This window comes from Bacillus rossius, chromosome 8 (assembly GCF_032445375.1).
Source record: "Bacillus rossius redtenbacheri isolate Brsri chromosome 8, Brsri_v3, whole genome shotgun sequence".
NCBI classification, from domain to species: Eukaryota; Metazoa; Arthropoda; class Insecta; order Phasmatodea; family Bacillidae; genus Bacillus; species Bacillus rossius.
The window spans coordinates 53,768,283-53,795,572 of NC_086336.1; the positions used below are offsets into that span (position 1 = coordinate 53,768,283).

The 27,290-nt window shown below is 34.4% G+C and overlaps 2 protein-coding genes across 5 annotated transcripts in view; one reads left to right on the forward strand and one right to left on the reverse strand.

Moving 5' to 3' along the window:
- The window catches only part of LOC134534955 (uncharacterized), a 64,451-nt gene extending 56,606 nt beyond the window's left edge, over window positions 1-7,845 (forward strand). For 2 of the 4 annotated variants that reach the window (XM_063373706.1, XM_063373709.1), the window contains 4 exons: window positions 381-643; window positions 2,948-3,143; window positions 4,570-4,705; window positions 7,440-7,845. In XM_063373706.1, the coding sequence (XP_063229776.1) occupies window positions 381-643; window positions 2,948-3,143; window positions 4,570-4,705; window positions 7,440-7,469 (625 nt within the window). In that variant the 3' untranslated portion in view covers window positions 7,470-7,845. Of the gene's footprint in view, window positions 1-380; window positions 644-2,947; window positions 3,144-4,569; window positions 5,877-7,439 lie in introns of those variants that run through there. The other 2 variants (XM_063373705.1, XM_063373708.1) reach the window with 1 other exon arrangement.
- A 5,576-nt stretch (window positions 7,846-13,421) lies between these two features.
- The window catches only part of LOC134534956 (uncharacterized protein KIAA0513), a 28,755-nt gene continuing 14,886 nt past the window's right edge, over window positions 13,422-27,290 (reverse strand). Inside the window, exons 4-9 of the mRNA XM_063373710.1 lie at window positions 26,688-26,780; window positions 24,661-24,830; window positions 23,294-23,483; window positions 20,684-20,909; window positions 18,916-19,010; window positions 13,422-17,829 (exon numbers count right to left, since the gene is read on the reverse strand). Of these exons, the coding sequence (XP_063229780.1) occupies window positions 17,765-17,829; window positions 18,916-19,010; window positions 20,684-20,909; window positions 23,294-23,483; window positions 24,661-24,830; window positions 26,688-26,780 (839 nt within the window). The 3' untranslated portion in view covers window positions 13,422-17,764. The remainder of the gene's footprint in view (window positions 17,830-18,915; window positions 19,011-20,683; window positions 20,910-23,293; window positions 23,484-24,660; window positions 24,831-26,687; window positions 26,781-27,290) is intronic.

The following is a 27,290-nucleotide window of genomic DNA, read 5'->3' on the forward strand; positions in this document are numbered from 1 at the left end:
CTAGTAAATTTATATTTAAAAGATTTTTTTTCATAAGTTTTTAAGCTAACTCTAATAAAAGGCATGTAGATATGGGTATTGTATGAAAATTCTACCCCCAAAAAGGTAAAATGGGGTGAGTTTGGTTTTTATCAAGGCTAAGCATATCTTCAAATTCTTATCCATCTTGCAGATGGTGTGTTGGGTTTAGATGCTTCTGTACATTCTCTTGCGAAAATGTAGTTATTGTCTTCTGGTGTGTATTTTCAACTTTAAAAAATTGTTGTGGTCATAAAAACACATACCTAATACAAAGCTTCCTTAATAGTTATTTATTCACATAAAAAAATATGAATTTTTATTTTACCATTGTGGTAAAACCTGAGGCACCTTGACTTTAGGAGTGACGATGACGAGGATGACTACGATGATAATGACTCTGTGGAAGAAGCAAATGAGTGCGAGGAGGTGGAAGAACCTGAAGATCCGAAGAGCTCCAATAGTGCGTCGCATGTCGCACTACAGGACGTACCACGGGATGTACCAACCGATGTACTCATCGCACCAGAGCAATTGTTTCAAGAAGCAAGAAGGCCGAGGTCCCGGAGCCCGGAGGTACCGCCAGTACCCGCAGTTGTGAAGGACTGGAACATCCAACTGATATGTGAGTGTAATGCCAAGTACTGTACACCAACTGTATAAAAGTAAGCTTGTTCGTTGATGTAGCTTGGTATCAGGGAATAACTACTAACTCTCCACCTTCACATAATTTTATTGTTTTATTTTGTGGTTTTTTTGTAGATCCCTGCAGGGGCTAGCCTCTCTTTGGCCTTTACCTTACGGCCAACTGATCCAGAAATGCCTTGGTCAAAAGTGTAGGTGAGTGAAAAACATACAAACATCTTACTCTGTCACGCTCTCATAAAACAAGGAAAATGCCAATTATCTTGGTGCTGATTACACAGACTTCACAAATGTTCACTGCAAATGGAGCTCTTGCAGCTGCAGTACGATGGAGGGGGAAATATGACCGACATGTGACACCCGATCCTCAGTTTCTAGTCCATCAGCCTTTCTCCGACAAATCACAGTTTTAGAAATGTAATAAAAGATACAGCATATGTATCATTAAAAACATGCCCATGTTCTGGCATTGTATTTGTTTGTCTACTGAGCAAGGTGGTACACCTGTAAAATATTTAACTTGCAGTTGATAGGACCTAAGTTTTAATCCTGGTTCATTCATTCTGACTTAATGGCTGATTCCGGCCTTGTCCGTCTGTAATAATGTCATCACTCTCACACAAACCACCAAACAAATAACACATGTTTTGCTGTAAATATTTCTTGGACCTTAACTGTGGCATGGAAATTCTCCATCGCCCCTTTCTGCGAAAGTTCCGACTGTGGAAGATCTGCTCGGGAGCTTTATCCAGGAAAGGCTAACAGGCTAGAAAGTTAGGCTAGACCACACGAGTGTAGGTCGTCTTTCTTCTCTGTCGTATTGTGGCTGAAAGGGCTCCATTTGCAGTGAACATTTGTGCAGTCATATAGTCAGCACCCAGATAATGGGAAATTTCCTTGTTTTTTTGAGAACATGAGAGAGTAAGACGTTTGTACATTTTCCACTTAACCTATGCTTATGACTACGACATTTCTGGACCAGTTGGCCATAAGGTAAAGGCCAAGAGAGGCTAGCCCCTCCTCACTTTTGACTGGCTGTCTGTCAGCCTTGTTGTTTAGTCGCCTTCTTACAAAGGCGTTACGACTTTCACCTCAAGGGGGTGGGCACAGACACTTAGGTTGTAGAGGCTAACCACCAATTGTGTAAATGTGTTGTGCCATAAATTTTATTTTAGGGTGATTCTTGGAGTGTGTTTACTGTATAAGCATTTAATACTATTGCAAATTTTGTCTCCTGCTATATAGTACTTAACATTATATTCTTCTTAAAGACATGCAGTGTTTTTATTGCTTGGTGATAAATCACTTAAGGCTTGGCTCCGTGTCATGTTTATTTCTTCACTTTTTCATCATTACTTACTACATAGGGCTGTTTCTTAAATTTTAACTCTCTTGCATTTGTGGTTACTTCACAAATATTTACATTAAATGTTCACATCATGTTATATAGTGGGTGTATAAAGTTGCTTAAGTCTTCAGACATAATTATCACTTGCATGACTTTTTACACCAATATTATTGCTGTAAGTGAACATCTTTTGGAAATATTGGCGAAAGAACAACAAATGCAAGGGAGGAATTGATTAACTGTTACCAAAGGCAATCCAGACCATCCAAAATCCAGATAATCCGGGTAATAAGCAAAACTAAATCTTTAAATTAGCAGACTTACCATTCATTATAATAAAAACCATAAGTTTTTAACAAAAATACCAGGTATGTATGCCCTATATTATTTACAAGACATTAAAAAAAGTATAAAAATAACTTTTCACATCATTTATTAACAAAGAATTTGTTCTGCTTTCTTCTGTTTCAAACTTTGAATGATGCAAATGCTTTACCATTAATAGTTCAGTTGGAGCTCCAGCTAATTTTCTATGTTTACTCAGCTGGATATTGATGCATATTAACCTCTGTGTTACATTTTTTAATAGAACTAGCTGGCTAAAGTTTGGAATTAGAAAACAAAAAAAAAATTATGTGGCAGGAAGTGCTGAGCCTTAATAAGAGACTTCAAAATGTATATTTATTATCCAGGAAAAGTTATATTTTATGTTCCACAGCAGGAATATTTATGGATCTAATGCCAAATTACATAAAACTTGTTAATGTGGGAAAAAAATATTATTTTAATCAAACTTCTTCAAAGTGTTATACTGCATATATATGTGTGTATTTCAGATGATGACAAGAATTAGAATACAGGGGTAAATGTAACTAAATTTTAGGAAAAAATATATTTGAATAGGCCTATTACACAAAGAAAGAGTGGTTGTTTCAGCTGTGGGGAAGCATCGGCTACACCTGATCACCGTGCAAGGGAATGATTACGTAAGCACAGCCGAGCTGAACGCCACGTATGCGTTGTTCTCCGCACAGAGCGTCTTGCTGAACATCCTCACGTCCATGAGTGTGCACGCTAGTTTCCTCGAACTAAGCCGCATCAAGTGGAAGGGACTTTTTGAAGATTTAGACTTGTAAGTTTTTTTAATTGCTATTCTACATTATGTTATTTCCACATGTAGTTATTGTACCCAATATAAATAGTACAGTAATATTAACATCCAGCTGTACTGGCTATGCGTTGCTGTGGCTGTCTGGTTCAATGGAAAGGAAAGAAAAGAGAACGCATGCAATTTTTTTTGTAATTTGTTTGAAGTTGTTACACATGTAAAAAGCATCTATATAGCCATCTTATCTTTCTAAACCTCTATATATCTGTATTTCCCTCTCTATACATCTCTCTATCTCTCTGTCTAGTCTATATCTATATCTTTACAAAACAGAATATTAGCACACCAACACTCATTAATATATATATATATATATGTGTGTGTGTGTGTGTCTGTGTGTGTCTGTGTGTGTCTGTGTGTGTGTTTACCGGTCTAGATTTTTATGTATCTTTTTACCTATAACAAATGTGACATGGGTATATAAAAACACACACATATTCGAATGCAATGAGGTATAAAAATTTCAAAGCAATCGCTAAATAATTTTCAGATATTTATATAGATTTTGTAAATTTTAAGATTCCTTTAAATGTGCACTATTGAATAAACTATGGCACAAAAATTAATAAATTAATTATTTTATGAAATCTAAAAAATGTTTTAGAATTTATTTTTGGAATGAATTTTTTTCAATGTAATATTCAAAAAGAAAATATCAATGTTGTTTTGACAGTGAGGTGATACATAGTTTAAAATAATGATAAAATTTAAAATTCTGTTACCCATTTTCTCAAAGATTTTCATCGTAGACATTTAAGTGGTACAGTTCATAAATCACAGTGAAAACAGTTAATTCATAATGTTACATTACACACTCTTATGTGGATACTATTTACTCATGTCTGTGAACTGAGAGTGAATTTTATTCTGTGTTGGCACTAAAATTGGGCTTTGGGTGAAACATATTTTAATTGAATTCACATTACGTGTGTAGTTTGCTAGTAAATCAACATCCCTAAAAGTATGAAAGATTCTACTCATTCAAACACAGAAATGGGCCAGACACCACACATAAATAACTACATATCCTTTCATTTTGATATATTCATACTTTTTAGGTAGTTTTCATAAATAAAGTAGTAATAGTTTTCTCTATGAAATCATTCCAGTAGTATACGGAATCAATTAAATTTTAGTAAAAAAATCTATTAGTTTAAAACATACATAATTTTTTTTGTTAGTGCCATATGACATTATCAACAAGATTAACAGAAATCAGTAGAAGTGAAACATAGTTCATTCCCATCTTTCCCCCCTTAAAATTTGCCACTTGTATTGAATTTAGTGTTTGTAATTATAATTATTTTGTGCAGTTATTTTAATTTTTTGTTTGGATGCAAACAATTTCGTGTTCGTTTCACGTAAAATAATATCTTTTGATCTTTTACAGATGCTGTGACGTGGCAGGCATCAAGAAGGCAAATGGCAGGCTGGTCGGTAAGATGCACCTTACGCCTGTCGATGCAGTAGCCAGCGTCTTGAGAGCTGTCTCAAAGAATGCCAAATCCCAAATAAACGAATTTGAGGTATTCCATTTTTACTATTTTATCTGTTTCATTCCATTTTGCCATCATTTTTGGGAAATAACACAGCCTTATGCTCTTACCTAGTTTACGAAAGCATTTTGCTGCACAACAGGTGAAATCTAAATGCAAGGTTGTTAGCCAAAATGCAATATGGATCATGTTCTAATCCTGCAGATATTTTTGCGAGATTATTTATTGATCATTTTTTTTTTTTGGGATGGTCCAAATTGCTGTGTACTGCAGGGTGGTAAGTAATTGGCTTTGATTCAACATGTAGCACTCGGAACCTTTGGCTAGCTTGCACGTACATGAACAAATGGAGAAATTTGTTGGGCACTGAAAAAAGGTTAGGTTCCAAAAAAAAAAATGTTACTGTCGATGATTGATTACTGAAATAATGTATCTCGGACTTAAACTGATATTAACTTTTTTTTTTAATTCTTCACGAAAATTCACAAGTATTCATGGCCGCCATATTTGAACCACGATAACATATACTGTCAAAACTACAAACTTGTCATACAAATCATGTGCAGTGTATCAAAAATGCAAATTTATTGTTTGAGGTTACTGAAAGTGAAAGTGGAACATCGCATTGGTAAATTGTATGGTTTCTTGCAACTCACAGCACAAGCCGAAGGACTCTGTCCTCGGAACAATAGAATCTACTCGCTCATCGTTTTGGGCTGTTACCGACGACCGTGGTAGAACGAATCATATTTTTAAAATGTCCAGAAAGGTTTCAAGTTCGGCGTAGCCCTGATCACGGCCGCAAAATATTGATTCTGAGCCACTGCCTGGCACGCAACATCTCTGTACCTCGTACAGACACTGACTGCCTCCATTGCTGCCCTTCTTCCTGAGGAAGGACCTTGGACGCTCATGTGCCGTACCTCTGTCTCTCTCCAACGCTTATGTAACTGGCAAACTATTGCATCAGTCAGCTTTCAAACCAAGAACTGTAGTAAAAAAAGATACCAAATAAAATTATGTGACCACACACAAAACTTAACCAACATTAAAAAAAAATAGGTATAAATGCAACTTCCAATGACTTTTTCACAACTAATTAAGAAAATATTCAGAAATATCTGCAAACATTAAATAATGTAAATTATGATTGTAAAACTCATGGAAAACACACAAATACTTCTCAGAATAAATAAATAAATAAGTAAATAGCTGTTGTTTACATGATATCAAAACCTTCTGATCAGAAAATATAATAAATATTTAATATACTCATTTAGCAAGTGGGGAGGGTTGTAGCTTGGGTTGTTACAAACAATTCTACATCCTTTTCAGTGATGACCCGAGGCCTCATCTCACAAATGTGGCAAGTATTTGTTCCAAATTGATTATAATGGTACAGTATTTTATTACATAGAGCCTAAAAATCTCATGATTTTTTTTGGTCCCGCTGTAATGTTCCAAGCGCTTTGTGTAGGTAGTAAAAACATGACCTTGCCAAAGATCACAGGACAAAGTATCCCGCTACAGTTATCTGTTTTCAAGTTGCTGTCTGGGAGGTGGTAGTAATATGGGAAAATACACAATTAAAATTATAGTAAAACTTGTTAAGATATATCAGCATGATGTGATTTCCCATTTAATACTGTCAAATGTTTCAGCCCTGCCATTTTCTCCATAAAATGTACTTTTTCTCCTCATAAAACTATGTATTTTAAAGTTGCAATCCATTATTTGTTAGTTGTTGATTAACAGAAGTATGAAGTTATCAAATGTGCAAATTATCTTTTAAAGATTTTTCCAATGTTTTAACCTTTAATTTTTCATGGCAGCAGTGTAATATCAATATTGGCAGCTTGCAGATTGCATGTAAAGTGCACACTCTGTCTTGTGCCAAGTAAACTACATTACGTGGCCTGCACTCTTTTCATGGTTAGTATGTACTACGATTATACTTATGGGAACACGTCATTAGTTACGGCTCACATTTTTAGTTTATCTAGTTTAAGTTTAAAATATTTTTTGTTCTGTGGCTAATAAATTTAAATTGTTTGGCTTGCTTTTATGTACTCTGCTTTTTAATTAAACATACTTTCAAGGCAAAGTATTTTGATTTTATGAAAAAACCTCAACTAAAAACTCGCATAAATATTGCAACCCCTACTTTTCCAGCTATATTTAGCATAAAGTGTGTGATGATTATGCGATAGAAAATAGTATTTTTTGCGTGATGAGGTATCGGACTATAACGTTTTTGTACGACTGTTTATTCCAGAACCATAGTGCATTCTTTGTATTTATGCTTCTTTGTTCCTAATACTTTAAATTTAATTTTTATAAGTAAGGTGATCTGTATTGGACATTTATGTGTTTTTTATGGTAATTCAATCACATTAATAAAAAAAATGGGGTGCGTGCTGGAATGTTGTAAATAATAAATAAACATACTAGAAAAATATTTTTTTTTTTGTTGTAACAAGAGAGAATCATGTGACAAAGTCAGGAACTTTGCCAAAACCTACCCCAAAGCTAGCAGGTGGCAGCAAGCAGATGAGTTATTTCAATGACTTTCGCATACATACAGGTGATGTATTATGGTGTTACGTATATCTTATTTTGTGTTTCCAAAAGTGTTGGCCATTTTCTTTATTTAATTGTACAATATGTATTTAACCAGGAGCATTGTTTAACACTGTTAGTCTTTAAGAACTGTTGTAGAGTGTCTTGTGTGCAATTTAAAGTGAGGATTTTTTTTTTCTTCCAGACCTGGAAATGTCAACTTGAAACAACTTGAATAATTTTCAGTCGTGAGGGAAATACGGGACTGTGATTTTTGTACCTGACAATACTTCAAATAGTTTGACGAGCACTGTTTATGTTTGCCAGCTGTGTTGGAATTGTGGAGCTTCTGTCTGATTGTCAGTTTGGTTTTGAAGAACCACTGGTGCTGTGTGTTCCCTACAGATCTGCATACAAAGCTTGTAAGTTATTAACCAGTGAAACTGGGTTGGGATAAACCCATTTAAAATTTTGTACAGTTTAGTTTGTTTTAAAATCCATTGAGAGAACATATTCCTTTGATATTTTATCAATGATGAATTTTTCTTTCTTGAAATTGTTGCAAGTATAGTGCCATGTTATTTAATTGTTAGTAAATTTTGCATACAAAATTTGTTGTGTTGTTATTTAGCAGTGAGTTTTATGTCTAGGCATCTATCAAACAATTGCAAGATATGTTTATTTTAAATTGAATATTTTTTTTTGAAGGGTTACTCTCTTATAATTGGAAAGCTTATAAACATCCACATTCCATATTTATCTGTGTTTATTTCATTTACTTACAGAGAATTAATCTTCACTGTCCACTTGTTTGCAGTTGGCCAGCAGAAATTTAAGTTTCAGCATACTGGGAGAAAATTTATAGTAATGGGAATTTTTTCTTTCTTTTCATTTTGGAAATTTATATTTTTGGGGCTTTGTTTTGTGTAGTTCAATACAGTGTGTGTAATAATGAATGAAACAATAATAAGTATGAATTTTGCCCAACTACAGGTTTAAGTTTCCAAAATGTGTTGGTTGACAGGATTTGTATATGATTTTAGTGTGTTTAAATCTGTGGTTCATTTTTTTTTCTAGGCTTGAAAAAAATCTCCCCTACCCCTCCCTCTAACTTCTCCCATCAAGCTACCCTTAGTTGCATCACTTATTTATATATTCATATACACATGTAAAAATTAACCAAAGAAAACTTCATCTTATTTTCCTCATAATACCATTTTAAGTTGCAGCATCAAAAACAATTTTATTTCGGCATCCAGGTCATTTGGTATTTGATTGTGACAAAAAAAATAGTTGGTAAACACTGTAATGATTAAAAAAATTGCTGGGTGCTGGGATGTTGTGCAGTATAACCTTCTTGCTTATAAGATAAACAAAACTCTGTTATAAAATTCATCAGGTGATGTAATTTTAGTTAATGTATTATTTGTACATTTTTTTAACATGTAATTATTTAATCAATTTTGCCTCAAAACCTAATAGATTTTGAGACAAGCAGTGTGTAAAATTGTATTCTAGGTTACCAAGTCAGTCAGCACCATTTAGTTGTAAAAATTAACATTTATTTTGATGTGAAAGAATTTCTTTGACAAAGTTTCGGAAAGTGGAGAAGTTTACGAACGCCAATTTTTAGTATATGATAGGTTATTTATACAATTAAGCTATGGTTAGGTTTGTAAATAAAATGATTTTGTCTTCTGACACAACTTAAAAAAGTGCAGTATTGTCATATTTTAAATTGGAATGTTTGATTTTAGAGTATAATTAAAATTTTACTTTTTTTTCTTTAAATTTACATTAGTGTTTTAAGTTGTGCAAAAAAAAATACATAACTATTTTTTCCTGTGATGGAGAAAAATGTTCCTCTTTCAAAGAAAGAATTTTAAAGCAACTGTATTCAGTTATGTGTAAAAAATAATGTCTTCTCTTTGTATTCAAATGACTGAAATAAAGTTAACTTTTTTATATATTTTTTTTGTATATTCTGTATAAAACCTAATCATCGAATGTTAATTTTGTATTGAAGAAATATAGAAGCAGCATCACCTACATTGTGGCAAATACTTGTATTTTCATTTTTGTTGGATGTTTGTACTCATTCATTATCTTCTCCAATTTATTCCGTGTGTCCTTTTCTCCTTCATACAAAAATTTTTTAATGAGGTTTGAGTGTGGCTTTAAAACATATCTTTTAAAATTTGTATTTTATAAAGAAATAATTTTGTTTTCAAGTACTAACAAAATAGTGTTTAGTGAAGTAAGACTGAATGACTTAAAATAACAAGTGTTATAACAAAGGCCACATAACTTGCAAATGGTTAATTCAAGACAGTATGCCACTTATTAAAAGTCAAACATAGTTGTATTTTAAAGTCAATTTAAATCATGGGCAAAAACACAAAGCTTTAAGCAAGATAGTTTTCGAAACTACTCAATGAATGTTTGGTCTCGCCTGCCATGTTGTTTTTGTTAGTTCAGTTTTTTTTGTCATGAATTTTTTTTAAAAAAACAGTTGCTGTAAATATAAATGGACGAATTGACAAATTTTTGGGTCAAATTCAGTATTAATACCTTCGAGTTGAGCAGAGTGGAGTCCACATTTCATAATTTTTTATTAACAGTTAATTTCTTAGAAATTGAGTCTAGCTTGCGTAATTGCAGAAATTTTAGAGTAATACTATTATTTTCCTGGTGTTAATGTACCAGTACGAGTTTGAAATTTGTGTTAAGTAAATAAGTAAAATATAACTTTGAATATACAGATTGATTATTTCCTTTAAAATTCAGTATTTTATTCCCATTGAATTCTGGAAAACTTAGTAGATATAAAGGTCTTTGAAGTCAAGGAAAATTGTGTAGTTTAGTGAATTAAATAATGAGAAAATATTGATAGTAAGTTCAATGTTTTTTTCTCATTTTTAAATGATTTTAACCTTAAAATTTTCTAGAAGGTAATTCTGAGCAAATTTCCTTGAAAAAATCCTAACTTTTTTTTTCATGACATGATGTCAGATTGTTTTCTAATAGTGTGCTTTGATACATCAAGTAGTTTACCAGTAGATCACTATTTTAACAAGTGGTTAGGTGAGGTTAGCTACATTACAAATAAAATGGTAAATAATTTAGTTAAGTTAGATTACCTACATTTAAAATACTGAAACTTTTTTAATATATATTTTTTAAGGTTATATTAGTTATATTAAAACTACTATAAAATTAATCAGGATAGTTATTCAGGTTAAAATAGCTATCTTTTAAATTTGTAGTTCCTAACTAATATGGTTTAACATTATTTTCTATGTAGATAACATACAACCTAACTCCAACTGTTCTGAAAATTTAATGCTAGTTTTAATGTACCTAATTGAACCAATCATTAAAACTGTAAACTACTTTTACTGCAATATTCTCTTATAGGAGAACTTGAAAACATATCAGGAAGTTACAAAAAATTTAATTTTTGAATTAAAAGGATCTCCTTCAGTTTTACGTTCAGATATTGAGTTTTTTTAGAAACCAGTCTGATTTAAAAAAAAAGGCTTATTGCAGCATAATCTAGCAACATTAATACTTACTCTAAAATATACTTTTCAGAATTTTCTTTTATATTTTACTTTAAAACCCCACTATCTTCTCCTTTGAGTACTTTTTTGTATCGTTATTTAATGGACGTGCCAAAAATCATGCGCATAAACTATAATCTTACTGAAATGTAAAATTAACTCTGGGGTTCGTTTTCCTTTTTTTCAGCCATTTTCTGTGGCTGGGAACAAATGTCCTGACTTCCACAATGACAATACTTAAATCATTTTCAAATGTCACATCAAGAATTTCTTTATAAAAAAAAAGGCATTAAATTGCATGTAAAATAAATGATAACCTTTGTTGTACATAAAAATAAAGCCATCTGCTTAAAAAATAAAGCCACGTTTACTGGATAGTCAGACACATGGGTGTAGATCTGGTAAAATGGGGGGGGGGGCAGCCCCCCCCCCCCTCCTGGAATCATAAAGTTCTTAGGGGACCGACTTGTGCTTGCAATATCATAACTGTGAAATGAAAATGATAAGTGTTATCCTATGGCGGTGCCTCCCCCTTCCCCCCACCACCCTCAGATATCCTACAGATATTCGCCGTTGGTCAAAAATGACAATATGTGGTGCAACACTTTCTTGTTCATGCCAAACAGCAATAATATTGTTTGCCGCTGTAGACAAATATCCAGACGCATATTTTTTTACTTACGTAGTTTGTTTTGCTATTTTACAAATCTTTTTAGTACACCAGGCCATTCCGAAATGCTGTCTATTTATAATTTTCTGAAACGTAAATAGCAGAATAAATGCTTTGACTCTTTTGGGACATAGTGTTTGTGTAAAATTAACCATACTTTAAGAAAACTGTGAGAGTGTGAATACGAGATTATGCTGTAAAGGGTTTGCAAAATGATGGTATGTGATTTTTGCTTGTTGCGCATATCAAATATGTATCAAGTTGAAAGGAAGATTGTCAAGTCTCGTTCTTTTGGGTCCACTAAACTCGACTGTCAAGTCTAGCTTTACCTACTCGCTCAACTCTGCTAGAGTTTTTGAGTCTCTGTCCATCTCTAGCTGTAATTTCATTAAGCTAACCCTCTTTTTTGGTATCCTCTCAAATTTTTTCACCTGCTCAAGATATCCGAGTGGGGTCTGTTTACGAACATCTTTTAAGAATTCACGGAGGGTGAATAAGTAGTTTTGTTTCCAAGTTATTTTTTTTTAGGCATGAAACAACCAGCACAAATCCGAAAGCACTTAAGGGAATGCATCTTCAATTCTTTTCCTTATAATGTTATGATCACCGCTCAGATATTATAGTTGCCGTACAGACGATGAGAAGACTGCGCGCCAGTTCAGAGGAGATACCGCGCTGGAAGAAACAGCAAGGGCTGTCCTTATCATTCCTCCTCACCATCACACACACACACACTCTCACACTCGCACACATGAGACTAGGCGGGCCGATTCAATGGGCACGGCTATTGTGTGTGAGTGACACGGGGTGAGAACTGCACATACGGCAGAAGAAAGGCGCTGCTTTTGTGGGAGCTGGAGGCATTTGAACACACACTGGAGTGACCTCCCTCCTCCTTTCCCCTTCGAGCGCCAGCTTGCAGGCGGGCACTTCGATGAGTTGATGTACGTCAGTTTCGAGAATCATTTTCCACCAGGAGAATGAGGTTTGGACAGTACGATAGTCTCCAGTAATGATTTAAGGGAGACCACGGCAAATGCGGTACACAATAAGTAGGGACAAGATTATGTGGTGAATTGCGATGAAACATAAATTACACAGTAAAGCACGTTAATACACCATTAAGCACCGGAATGTCACTGAAATCACAAATATATTCAGAATTTTTGATCAAAAATTTACTTGAATCGGAAAATGCTGATTTCTTTTATTATATTAAACTCGAGAATTGTAACATGTAAGTGGTGTACTAAATGAGAATTGTAACATGTAAGTGGTGTACTAAATAGATTATTTTTTTTAATCTCCTATCTGTTATTAGTAACTGTTTTTATATTACGGCATTGGTAAATTTTTCTAACACGCAATTACATCCAGATTTATTTTAATTCTTGCAAGCAGTTAGGAATGCTTATAAAAAAATTATATCATTAAAAAGCATCAGTTATAGTCTCAATAAACTTTTGATGAATTAAGTATTATGAAACATTAATGTTTCATAAATTGCGCTATTTATAAATAAATGGTTCAAAAAATATAACCAATAATACCAAAAACTCTATACTTAATAGGCCTAAAAATAAAACCATAAAATCTTGTCGCTAACAATAAGAAAAACTTTGTGGTTTACATTTGGCACAGTGGTATCACTTTTCCAGGTTACATTTTTCTCCAGATGTTTTTCAATGTAGATTCTTTCACTTCAACTTGTGATTTGCTTAACCATTAAATTGCATCATTGAAGTTAATTTTATTCAGGCTTTCGATAACAGTTAGATCATTTTCTAGGTCCTCAAGATAATGATTCGACAGTCTTTGCCGGGAATGTCACTAGGTCGGCTCAGATGAAATGGACCTTGGTTGAGTGAGACACTACTGTAGTGACAGTTTTTTTCTTGGCTTGGACTGCAGAAAATTGGAATGTAAAAATAAAGGATTTACACAAATGCATGGGTTATTACATATCTGAACACTTTATTGCTTAAAGAAATTGCATTCAAAAAATACATTAGTGTTGTTTTTTTTTCTTTACTTCAAATAAATGCTGTGATGAGAAGCGATGTAACAATGTGTTTTGATATCAGTGCATTTTTCTTTTTTTAGTGGCTATGCAAATTATTACACCTTGAAATTTTTTACCAGGTGAATCACTGTTACATACAGAAAGACATTAAAATTAACTATTTTTGGTCTTCATTTAATTATTACTGGGAAAAGAAGCAAAGTAAACCATATTAGTAGGTAAGAATAATTTTAATCTGAAACTTCTATGAGCTGTTTGCTGTAACATGGTACCTACTAGTAACTCATGCTGCCATTTGAAATTTTTAGAATTGCAGTAAGGTGCAACACTGATTTTTACACCAATAGTAATCACATAATCATTCTCATGATAGCTTTTATTATGTTAAGACATGGATATATTTTATTTTGCAGCCATAAACTTATACAAATAGTGTTATAAATAATGTATCAAATTAGCTTACATTTCAAACACTCAAATATTCAGTCAGAGTTTTATATCCTGAGAAGAAGAAAAAAAAGCAGTTTCCCTTCAAAATCATCAAAGGTAAACCTGTAACAAGAATCATTAATTGACTAAACAGGAATTCTTCCCATGGAGAATGTTCACAGCATGCACAATTGTTATATACTAGCTATGGTACTTGGCTTTGCACAGAAAATTAAAGTTTTTCAATATTGATAGAAGGAAGTCAATATAAACAAATTGAAAAGAATCTTGTGTTAATACTCATTTCCTACAAAGTATAAAAACCAAACTATTAATAGAAACCATTCAGGATGTATGTACACAATGTTGTCATAACTCAGTTTTTCCTTCAAAAATATATAGAAAATGTCTGAATATTTTTTTTTTTTACAATTTTAATTTAGATAAAGGCCATGCGTCACTTCTATATTCTGTAAAAGTTTCGAAATAGTCAGATAGTAAGATTTTGGGATACGCTTTATTATATAAGAAAACTGTAAGGTTTAAAAAAAATGGTTTACTAGAAATCTATGAATTAAGTTATAGATTTGGAACAGGCTTCATTTTAGTCATGCCGTCAAGGTGTATATAATTGCTTGAAGATAGTTATTTGATATGTTTATATGTGGGGATAATTGAGAAAACGTAAAATATCTCTAAGAAAAAATGAATTTTGAAAAACTTTAAAGTGCTCACGGACCATAAAGTTCTTATTACTATTATTAATTTGTACAGGAATTGGAGAACTGCTAGTAAAAAGGCAGATGCACTGAGAAAAGAAAGTTTTTCTATGTTCGTATAAAGATATGTATACACACACACACATGGTAGAATTAATGAAATAGGTATGCTTTTTGAATAGGGCTGGAAATCCAGCCCAATGCACAGTCTATTAGAGAATATTGAATTCAAGTTGTTTGTACATATTAATTATTTTTAATGAACTATTAAGACAGATAATAGGTAGTTACTTAAATGAAGCAAGTAAATTTGAAAACTTTCTAAAATAAAATTTTACAAGTTTTATCTGCATACACATTAGTATTTTAAACAAATTGTATTGGAATGAGTTGTAAAAATAATGGGGCACAACATTTTGCCTTTAAAATAACTGATCACTATTTAGGCTATTTAGTAGATTAAGCCATAATGACATCTAAGTAAGACTGAAAAAACCAGTTTATTTTTTTCTGAAACATTTCATGGATCCAATTTCACTCACTGGACCTTACGAAAACCAATTTATGTAATGTTTTCCAAAACAATAACTATACACACAAAAATCTTAATGAGTGTAAAATAAAATACAAGTTGCTGCATTAGAAAAACTTGAAGATCTTGTTATATCGATCACTTTAATACACACAACTTAAAACCATTGAAATAACTCTGGATTATGGAGTATAAGAGAGAAAGTAAGTTACATCACCATCACATAAATTTAATTTACAGTTGACTGTAACTATTCAGTCTTTTAATGTTTGTTATTATTCACTGTTTTCATTAACAATGTAATTCTGGTTCTGAATTATTTGCTGCTGATGTAAAAAATTTATAGAATAATTATGTCAATAAAAAATTGTTATCTATTCCAATCTGAAATTGTAAATGGTGTAATCAAAATTTTTGCTAGCCGTAACATCAAAAAAACTAAATTATATCTTTCACTAGAAAAATTTAAACTGTGAGGTTGAACTATACATAAATTAGATAAACAGAACCATAGCATTAACTATATTACCACCTAGGTACCTATCCTTCTAATGTTTATTCCACACAATTTCAATCAAAATTATAATACAGATATTGATTTGAAATAACATTTCTTAAAATTACTACTCAAAAACACAATACCTACTCAACAAAAACACAATACTCAACCTAACTTACTTTTGTTTTCTGAACATAATGTCAATTTAGATTATCTTTTTGTTTGTAATTTCTATACGTACCAATTATAAACACAACTTTAAATGTTTATGTGAAAGTACGCCTTAAGAGTTCTCCAGTTCATCATCTTTGTTTCTTATTTTGTTATTTGGGGAACAAAAATGATATTTATAGATTAGTTACCAACTTCAGCAAACAAGATAAACATAAGCAATTTATTTCTTGACTCAACTATCTACAACTAATTGTAATAAGTAGATGATTTCATTGGATTGTACAAATTTTTTATCTACTTCTCTACTAATATTAATTTTATTAGTCTCTATTAATTTTTTTAATTTTGTATAAGTTTTAGTTAGTGTAACTTTAAAATTATTTTTATCTAACTACATGATTATTGTGTTGTTATTTTTAATTTCACCTGTTACCGGTGCATGTTATGTTATAATATTGTGTTTGTCTTAGTTGTGACTTTATCTTGCAGTGTGTGCCTTAAACTGGTAATTGATGGTGTCAGTAAATGTATGTAGTGCCTACCCTATACTATTCAGTGCTTTCCCATGTATAGTCTTGTTAATGTTTGTTTGTCCTGTCAATTAGAGCTATGTTTTTCTATACCTAGTATGTATTTGTATTGGGCCATTCTCAAAAGTTATTCAACTGTTGACAGGCATGTTACAAATGAATAAATGTTTCAATGATTATTAAGGTTGCGAGATTTATTTGATTTTTAAACTGTTAGGAAAATTATGGTTTCCTAGTGGCTTATTACATATCAGTTTAATACCTTGTCACACGACAGAAATTTTTCCTGTAACACAGTTTGCTGTAGCAGTCAGAACACATCAGCTGAACTGCTGCAATTCAAAGGATGAAGATAGATCCTAATTAACATGTGTGCTTGATTGTCATGTCAATCTCGCTTCAGGCATTTTATCACAGCATCTTGTAAAGTTGAACATTGTTCTATCAGTGGGGAAAAAAGGCAGGTTTTTGTGCAATTTGCCATATAAGACTAGGGTTCTAGATTACTTTCCAGCTATGTGACATTAAATATAAAATAAAAGATTGGGTGCGTGTATTTATATATGCGTGTTAGACGTTAAAGTTACTTGGCTTAATAAAAAAAATACTAATTTTGCATGCAAATAATTAATAGAAAAACAAAAGGAATGGAGTGATATTATAAATACGGTTGGTAATGTATAATCTCAATAAAATTAAAAATTTTGATAAAATATTCAGTAGGTATTCAATATTAATATAAACACACGTATAAAATACTTATTTAACTAAGTAAAATAATCAAGATAAATTTTAATACTGAAAATCATTTAATATGCTGAATTATTATTCTAGTTTGTTAAATAATAATGTAATAATTTATGATGCAAATAAATTATACATACAGGAACATAACCTCACAAACACTCCCATGAAAACGGCCAGGAGACTACTTAACCTTCCACAAACACTCCCTGCCAGCGACAATGGGAGCTTACAAACAACCTAACATCGTTATACAAACGGGAACATAACCTCACTTATATAAATACATTTGAGAAAGTTTATTAACACAATTTCTATCACTAATATTGACAATAAATTATTTTAATTATATGTAACAGTATTCAATATCAATCATTAAAGTATATAATTTAAAAGAACATATATAATTTTTATTTGTATGTAGCGTGGTGCATGCGCGACGTAAAATTTCACCTGTCATAATTTTTTTAATGTGCCTAAAATAGATTAATTAAAAAAAAAATTATTGTGTAGTGGTTGAAGAGGGAGACTTCACAAGCTAGTCTGTCATTTTATTGCTTCAAGGGTGGCATGTCTGTGAACATTCTACGGGAACCGTAACACGGATCAGTCGGTGTGCTCGCTCCGGAATGTATGGAGTTGCGGAACTACCGCCAGGGATCCGTCTCCTTGTACATTCTGTCAATGTTGTCCCTCAGCATCTTCTCTTGTTCTGGAAAGAAAAGATTACCATCCAGTGAATTCACTTAAATGAAATGATGAACAAGAAACTCAGCGTTACGGCTCGGTCTAACATGCCGAGTCGGTTATGTCATTTTCTTGTTATTGCTTTTCATTAAGTCTCTTAAATTTATTTCAATTGCACCCTTGCATTTTTTTTGTTAGGTAGCATATTTTCTCGCTAGATGTTTACTAAATGTTATTTTCAAGCTGTAAAAGGTCACACAGTTTGTCAGTTATGAACGCTTGCGTGAATTTATGCAATTATTTGATCAATTTCGCTAACAAGAAATGAAATAAGTATTGACAATAAAATGAAATAAACAAACATGGCATGTTAGACTGAGCTTTAATCTTTGATGATAGAACCATGTGATCCTGAAGCAATTTCTGACATTTCACTATGACTGGCTCTTTGCAGAGTGAGCTATCTCTGCTGTATTTAAGCACGAACGACTGAAAAGGAATGGTGGTATGGAAGTATGTAATGGAAATAGGCAAGTGATTTAATCCACTTTAAGAGCAAATTTTTGGATACAGTGGCGGTGAATAAAGCCTACCGAAGCAAGCATTTACTAACTTTTATTGTGTTTTCATTTTTCAGTAATAATATTGCAACTGATTCGCAGGGAAAAACTAATTTCAAGCAATTTTTTTTTTATACATACTGAAATGTTCTCTTAGTTAATTCATGTTATGTGGTTTCTTTTACCATTGAACATACATGAAGTGTTGTAAAATGTACTTTGGTTACCATATGTTTACCGTATCTATTACTAGGTACTTGACCAAAAATATTTCATGATTTATGAGAAGCTGTTTGTCGTCCCTGACAATAGAGGAGATTTCAAATACAGTACAAGTATTTTTTTTGAAACTAGCAGACTATTTTGAGGTATGTGGAGATGTAATTAAAATTTTCAAGAAATCGAAACCAGACACCGCCCAGCCAGAAGGTTCCAGTTATTGATGTCTGCTCCAGAGTTAAAAACCCCTTGTACATAATAATTTTTTTCAAACAAGACATCAATTCACGATTCAAAACATATTTCTACTTGTGCATGTTGGTTTTTTTTACCTTCGCTGAGGTTGGCAATGATGCATTGCTTTCTCAGAAACTCCGTGCACAGCTCACGGCTCAGTCCAAACGCGTGCATGTTGCAGGTAAACGTTCTGAAATTAAATAAATAAATAAATAAATACATAATTGTTAAGTTTAGGGTGTTTTTCCAGTAGAAAAAGCACGTGAAGTTTTAATACGAGCTGCACATCCAAACTTAAATAGAGGCATAAATGTCAATGAAATGCTTCTATTTATGGCAGAGAATTTACCCTATAAATGAGACACGCTGGATCCTTGTAATGTGTAAAAGAAATTGCAGTGTATTTAGCTTTGAGGAAAATAATTTTAAGGAACAGGTAATCTATTTTGGTGCACTCTATTATATTGGCAACATTAGTTATGTTATAAACCATAAAAGTTACACTTTTGAGATTTTGTAATGTTTGTTATAATGTGCCACTTGACTCTTAGACAAGGAAGTTAGTAGATATAGAATGTAATTAATTTGTTATAATATTAGAAATTTCTTTTAGAATTATGAGTTGTAGAAACATGATTCGAAGTACATTGCAATCGGATAATCATGTATGCTAAGGAATTAAAGTGAATTTTTAACATGAATTATGTAACACGTATGTATTTTAAATCTCTAGATTAGTAGTTAAATGCTTTAAAAGGCTGCCTTTAAGGTAATGGTTTAATGGCAAGATGCTCTTGACTTTTAAGTGTTTTTTTAAGTATATTTTTATGAAATAACGATTACAGACTAAATGGCCAATCTGAGAAATGTAGTAGATATAGTTGGGTGGTTACACATTAGAACCTTTTATATAAAAGTGTGAGCCTACATATTGTTTCTCATTTGTCGGTCCAGAGATGTAGACAGTAATTTTTCTCCTATTATGAACATGCATTGCATAAAAAATTCATCAAGAAGTACCACAGTTCTACTTTAATGGGTTAGAAAGGGGAATTGAAAAGAGGGGGTTATTGAAAGGTCAGGTGTGCCAAAATTTTATTGAGATTGGAGTTACGTTTGTAGATTTGTACAAGCAACAACCAGAAAATTATATATAAATATACATAAAATTGTAAATGTTTGTGCCAGCCTTACGTACCTCAGGCATAACTACAAGTTAATAAAATATTGTGGGCTTTCGCGGCCATTGCCAGAAGTTGCTTGGCTTTTGGATTGTAGAAACGTCGAAGGCGAAGATATCGCTGATGTTTCGGTGGACGTTGCAGTCACCCGCAGCAGCAGCAGCAGCAGCGGCTGCAGCCAATCGGGAAACACTCTGCTCTGAAGTGAGAGAATATTAAAAGGCACAAGAAATCGCCAACAACCTCAGCAGGTAACTGCACCCTGATGATGGCGACTGCAACGTCGGTGACATCTTCGCCTTGAACGCGGCTACAGCCCAGAAGCCAAGCAACTCCGTAAGAACCAGGGGCGCAACAACAGGGGGGGCAAGGGTATTTTGCCCTCCCCCCCCCCTATGAAACCTTGAAGTGGGGGCAAATGGGGGCAAAGAAAGTGCTGTGTATTCAATTTTTAGATGATAAAACTGCTTAAATAGCACCAATTTCCACCTTGAAATACAAATTTTCCTGGGGGAGGCCCCCGGACTCCCCCCGCTTCAATAAGGGGATCGATGATTCTTTATAATAAGGTATATTGCCCCCCCCCCCCCCCCTTTGGAAATTTAGTTGTTGCGCCCCTGATTAAGAACGGACAGTCAGTTTTTTGGTCGTGGAACGTGTTGCACAGGGAGGTGAGACCGACCCCAGCTGCCCGAAGGTGATGTTCTCCTGGTAGCGCCGCTCGTCGGTGACGGCCTCCAGGCTGTAGTGGCGCACGTCCTCCTTGGTGACGACGGGCCGGTGCACCCGCTCGCACTGCAGCGCGTCGAAGAAGGCCGCGTTCCAGAAGCGCAGGCTGTGCCAGATGGCCTGGTCGCGCAGGTACGTGTAGAGGTACTCCTTGTACGGCTCGCAGCCGGGCACGTCCACTGCAACCGGCCACGTGTGGTGCGGGTCTGCTCTCAGGGACGGCGGACGGGAATCCTTTTCTTTTCGCAGACGAGCGAGCCAAACTCCCGCTCGTGCATCTTCGGGTTATTTTTTTTTGTTCGTTGTAAATAAATATGGCGGCGTTGATAAAAGGATACTAATGGTCAATTATGTTAGGTTAGCTACATTATAAAAAACTTAAAAACATTTTGGACGGTTGATTTGGTTGGGATAGCTAACATAAAAGATACGGGGGAAAAAAAGCATAGAACTTCGGGGAACTTCAGGTTTTGGCTCTCTCGTCTGTGAAAAGAAGGCTTCCCCTCAGGGACACCACACGGTTACTTGCCAACATAACAACTACGAATTACAACAAAACCAACAAAGCGCCGACAAAACATTTACTGTAAAACGGGATGAATAGGATCAAAAGTCTGTAACATTATATTTTGAAACATAATATAGCAGAAAAGTATTATACGTAGAACTATATATTAAAACTTTTTTAGAACTATTAGAACAATATATAATTTTTTTCTGCTATATTATGTTTCGAAATATAATGTTACAAACTTTTGATCCTATTCACCCCGTTTTACGGTAGCGTTCTAAATTATTATGCTTCTAATATTTTGTGTATTTACACATAATTTTTAGTAAATTTTTTTTATATTGATACATTCCTGAAACATTTGTGTAGGCAGTGTTTCAGATCACAACAAAATCTTTATACAAAGTGGCGAAGGGGGGGGGGGGGAGGTAACTGCGTATAATTCGCACCACCCCAAAATATAACCATTATATTAATAAATATTACATTAAAACATACTCCAGTGGGCTTGTGGATCTTGGGAGATCGAGCAAATATATTATAATAAAGCTGATTTCAAAACTTGATTTCTTAACTGCGAGTGTTAAAAATAACGCTGAAATATATTAACTGGTGCAAAAAGAAAGTGGAATAAACCAGAGAAAGGTTCAGTTTGGGTTTTTACCAAAAAAAAAAATTGTAAAAAAGGGAACAAAATCATAGCAAGTGTTTCATATTAATATGTAATTTATTAACAAACTCTTTAATTTAATTATCAATCTTATTTCCTTTTCGATGCTGCCGTAGCTATTGCATTCATTCGGCATGGACCTTTTAGGCTTAATGGATTCCTTTTGACTTGCATTTTCTATCACTTTGAGCATATTTACGATTCATATGAGACGACACCTTTAATTATTTTGTAATTTTAAATTCAATACTGTTTTTGACTTATATTCTGGTGAATATATTCATTGTCTCACTTAGGTCCTAGTAGTGCTCCGCAAACTCTTAACAATGACACCCGAATCAAAAGTCCTAGCTAAACGTGTTCCCACGCTACACCAATTTATAACTTCACACAAAGCCAATTCGTAACAATCATGCACATGCGCTTACACTGGCATGATGTTGTCACACCCAAAAAAAAAAAAAAACTGTTCAACAAACATATATAGACAGATCCATCCATTGTGGGCTCAACCATTGTTGACACATTATGTCACTTATTAATTAGCAATTTAAATCTGACGGTGTTTTGTCACACAAGAAAGTTCGACCTACTATCACTGTAACGAGTGTGAAGATGGTTTGACATCAAGCGATAAAAAAAAATTTATAAGGCATGAACCTTGAGGGTTCATTTGCACACGAGTGTTGTTTTTTTTTTTGCATAATTTTTTTCCCTCATCACCATTAGACTGGATCTGTTGCAGCAGCATTGCTTACGATGTTACTATGGCAGCTTATCTCCCATAATGTCTATTAAATCTGGTAATAAAATAAATATTCCACGTGTGCATTCCAAAAGGTGGCGCATGGCAATGGTTTCCACACTCACGTCACCCCCCTACATTACGATCCTGATTGGGATGTAGCAGTGCGTTCCAGAGTGAACCATGACCAGGGGCGTAGCCAGGGGGGGTTTTTAGGGGTTCACCCCCCCCCCCCCCCCTAGCACGAAATCTTTAATTAAATTTCTTATTCATCACTCAAACAAATTTCATATTAAAAATTAATAAAATTTTTACCATTACAATATTTAAATTTAAGTACCGAAAACTGCTAAAATACTATTTTACACCTAAAAATCCAAATTTTTCCGGGGGATGACCCCCAGACCCCCCCCCCCCCCCACTTTAATACGGGGGGACCATGCTTCTTAACACCCCCCATACACAAATCCTGGCTACGCCACTGACCATGACTACACTACTGAGCCCGTTGGTTTTGACGTGAAAACGTCTGTTCCCTCATTACTGTGATAGTCGGTCGGAAATTTCTTCACAGTAGACCCTGGTCGATTTGCTAGACCTGAAACGGTAAACAGAACTGTCTGTTGACGGACAGTACCTTCGTGGTAGAAGGTGAAGCACATGTTCATGAGGGACTTGGCCGGGGAGAAGTCGTCGGCGTCCGCGCACTCGAACAGCACGATGGCAAAGTACTGCACCAGGCTGTAGAAAGTGGTCTCGTCCACCTTCTTGTTGTGGACTCGTTGGGCATTTACGAACCTCGCGAACCACAGTCGACCTGCTTCGTTCTGAAACACGATCGTGGAACAGTTGCGTTGTGAATTAATATGTTGATTTATGCAGGAAGGCAAGGCAACATTCTATTAATGCTTGTGGCCAATGGCGTATCCAGTTGGGGATGGAAGAAAGAGCAGCCTCCTCCCGAAATATATAAAGTGCAACTTTATAAAAAATTTTGGCAACAGGTTGTTTGTTGGTATTTAAACACTTTGCACGAAACTACAGTATTTCCATAAAAGAGTGTCCCAGTTATCAATTTTAATAGTATCAGATGTAAGTTTTGTAGTGTGTTGGGGTCCAAGGCCACAATTAAAGAGTAACTGAAACATTTTTAGATAAGTGCAAGTGCGAGTACTGCTTTGTTGTTTTCTCGCTTGCAGCGCCACTTACGCAAAATGGTGACTCCTGAGAAGAATTAGTAGATGCTGAACATGTAAACTTTATTTGGCAACATGATGGAACCCCACCCCATTTGAATCTCTTTGTTTACTACAGTCCGTCTCACGCTACTGCAGTAGAGAGCAGATGGCATCCACTGTTACCACATTGATACTACCCAACTCGTTAAAATTACATTTTTTTTTTAGTTTTGTATACTATCGAGAGTTATAATGTTGATTTTTCTAATACTATAAAAGAGTGTCTTTTGATAGTATCATCGAGGTTGAAAAAATTTTGAAAGAAAAAAAAATAATTCTGAACACCAATTATTATTTCACAGGAGAAACTATTTGTAGCATTTGGTTACTACTAAATAAAAAAAAACATTCCATTAATTATGTACCATAGTGAAAAGAAAACCAATATTTTTCAAATTAGATTATATAAAAAAATTTGATGGCAAAAATGGTTGAAACCAAGATGAAGTCTTTCAGTTACATTTTTATAACAGTAAAATCAGAATATTCCCAGATGATGCTCTTGATTAAATATGTACAATAAGTTAAATTAATAAATATTCATTCCAAATTTACCTTTGAAAAAAATTTTTAGTACATTTAAAAAAATTTATATTGCATTATAAAGTTGGGCCTCAAACTTTTGTGGTATTTGGGTGTATCTTACAACATACACCAGGACAACTCTAATAGTAGAAATCCCACATTGGAAAAAGAGAGTTAACGCCCATTAAAACGCACGCTGCAAGTGGGGTGGTGAGGACATGACACGAAGGTCAATTCTAACCTGCGAAAGCTGCCCGAACTTGGACTTCTGCTGCAGGCTGATGTCGGAGCTGTCTGCAAACAGGTCGGCCACGAACTTGCGCATGAACTCCACGGCCTCCGCCGTCATCTCGTCGTGCTGGCTGTCGAAGCTGAGGCTGGACGCCCACGACTGCACCGAGCCTTCCGAACCTGCGAGCACGGTCTCTCTCTCTCTCTCTTTCTCTCTCTCTTTCTCTCTCTCTCTCTCTCTCTCTCTCTCTGTGGAACTGAACCCACACACTTCCAGTTGGTGGGGATGGGGAAGGGCGAGTTGCGTCCGGGACACAGCGTAACGGGACAATGTGCGTAATGGGACACTTTTTCGTGCGTGCAGCCGGCGTTCATCGATTTATCAGACGTTGTCGCGTCAAAAAAGTTTCCTTCGATTGTGGACTCACGCTAGCGCAACGCGGGCAAAATAATAATTTCCCAGCCCATCTGTGACGTCAAAGTGAAGACATTCGCGGGAGCGACAGACATTTTGACTAAGAATGTTTTCTGTTTCAGTACTGAAGTGTGAGTCTGAATTTTGATGCCACGGTATTATAATCACAGGGATACAAAAAAATATTTTTATATATTTTATACACAAGATAGGTATCTGTAAAATCTTTTAAATGTTTCAAAAAGTGAATTTTCCCGTGTTCACTCGAAAGTAAGTCGACCCTGAATGCAAGATGACCCCCCAATTATGCATGTCATGGCTCCAAGAAAAAAATTATTAACTCACCTTTTATCCTTTCCTTATTTAGTAGGATGTCACTGTACAGAATTTAAAAAAAGCTATTTTAATCTTTTTTATTTTCTTGCTCAATTCTAAAATATTTAATGCCATTAGTAATTCTTCAATATAAAAAATAAATGGAAATTCTGTAATTTTAAACAATTTTTTTTTCAACTTTTTTTTTTAAAAAATAGTGTTCTCTCAGTTATAAGACGACCCCTGATTTTTTTTTGGATGGTCTTTCAATGGAAAACTCTCGTCTTATTTTCGGATGAAGGCAGAGTGTTATATTGGGTGATGCGAAGGTGTGCTGTTATGCTGGAATCAAAATGGTGCGACGGCGCGATGGGAAGATGGCGATGCGACTGTAAAATGTCGCGTTGTTGTGAACATACAGTTTTTACCAGCCCGACAAAAAATAAACGGCTATCCAAAGTGGATGCAGGGGGGATAGGAGGGACTCCATCCCCTCAAAGTCATGAAAAATTGTACAAAATATCAGTGAAGACAGAATGTTAATGTGTGAGGAGCCACGTCACATGTGGCTACCTACAACTGTAGGCCCATATGTCACTATGTAAGTGTTAATAGTTATGTAAGTTTTTTAAATACAAGTGTTCAATTTTTTTTTTATATTTTCATTTTTGAATTCCTCCATCCCCTCCCCATCCCCTCCCTTTTCCCAACAAAAAATAAATTCCTGCATCTTCAAGGATGTAAATGAAAACAACTAGTGAAGGCAGAATAAGAAAATTACAGCAACTAAGCTGCATAAGGTTACATCCTTACAGTGTCCTATATTAAGTGCATTTCCTCCCACATTTAGCCCAACCTGCCTCGTACACACAAATAGCAGGAATTGTTTGCAAGAAGTCTTTATTTTTATGCCGGTTTGCACCGTGTTAGTTGCAAGCATGTCTTTCATACAAACTTGGCATGTGTGTGTTTCGAATATTAAATAACATATATGTGTATATATATACACATATATATACACATATATGTTATTTAATATATATTATATATGTAGAGAGAGAGAGATGGTTTTAACGAAGACACCAAACATTTGACTTATGAGAAAAGTACCTATTTGTAACAATGATATAAAAATCATCTCAGGCAAAAATTATGTATGTAAACTTTGGACTTTTAAAATTCTACTGTTCCCTGAGATTTTAGTGTGACAATTTTTTTTTAAACTCGATTTAAAAGAAAACTCGCTCATATAAAAAAAAATTGTTTCAATGGTCGCACCGTCTGGTGATGGCCCTGCTGCTACTAACCGGAGCGAACCCAGTACTTCCTCTCGGAGGACTCGAGGCTGGTGCTGGGGCCGTAACCGTCGCCATCGCTGGCCGAGCCGCTGCTGGGGGCCTCTGCAGCGGAAAACAAAGGCAACTCACTCCAGAGAACTAGCTCTCAAGGGCGCCCGTACCTATGGGCAGGGTGGGTCCGTGGTTCCCCCTAGCTTTCAGGCAAATAAAAAAAATCAGGTGTTCTTGAGCATTTTGGGCAAATTTTGAGTCCTTTAAGGCCATTTTTTGGCCATTTTTTTTTTGTCATTTGTTAATGGTTTGCCCCCCCCCCCTCCCCCTACAAATTCTGCCCCCCTTCCCCCCCCCCCCCCCTTTTTACAAACTTTCATAAGGGCGCCCTTGCTAGCCTCTCTCAGTCTGTTCGTCCACCGAAGTGGACAGTTTGTTTGTGTTCTCCGTGATACCTTGAATGCCTGGGTTACGTTCTAGTGGACATCATACTTCGTGGCTATAAAATAAATTTTATTTTTTACTTTTATTAATCATACAGTAACATATCTATATCTTAATATAACTACAAAACAAACAAAAAATACTAAAAATTAAATATATAAAATTAGGTATACTTAT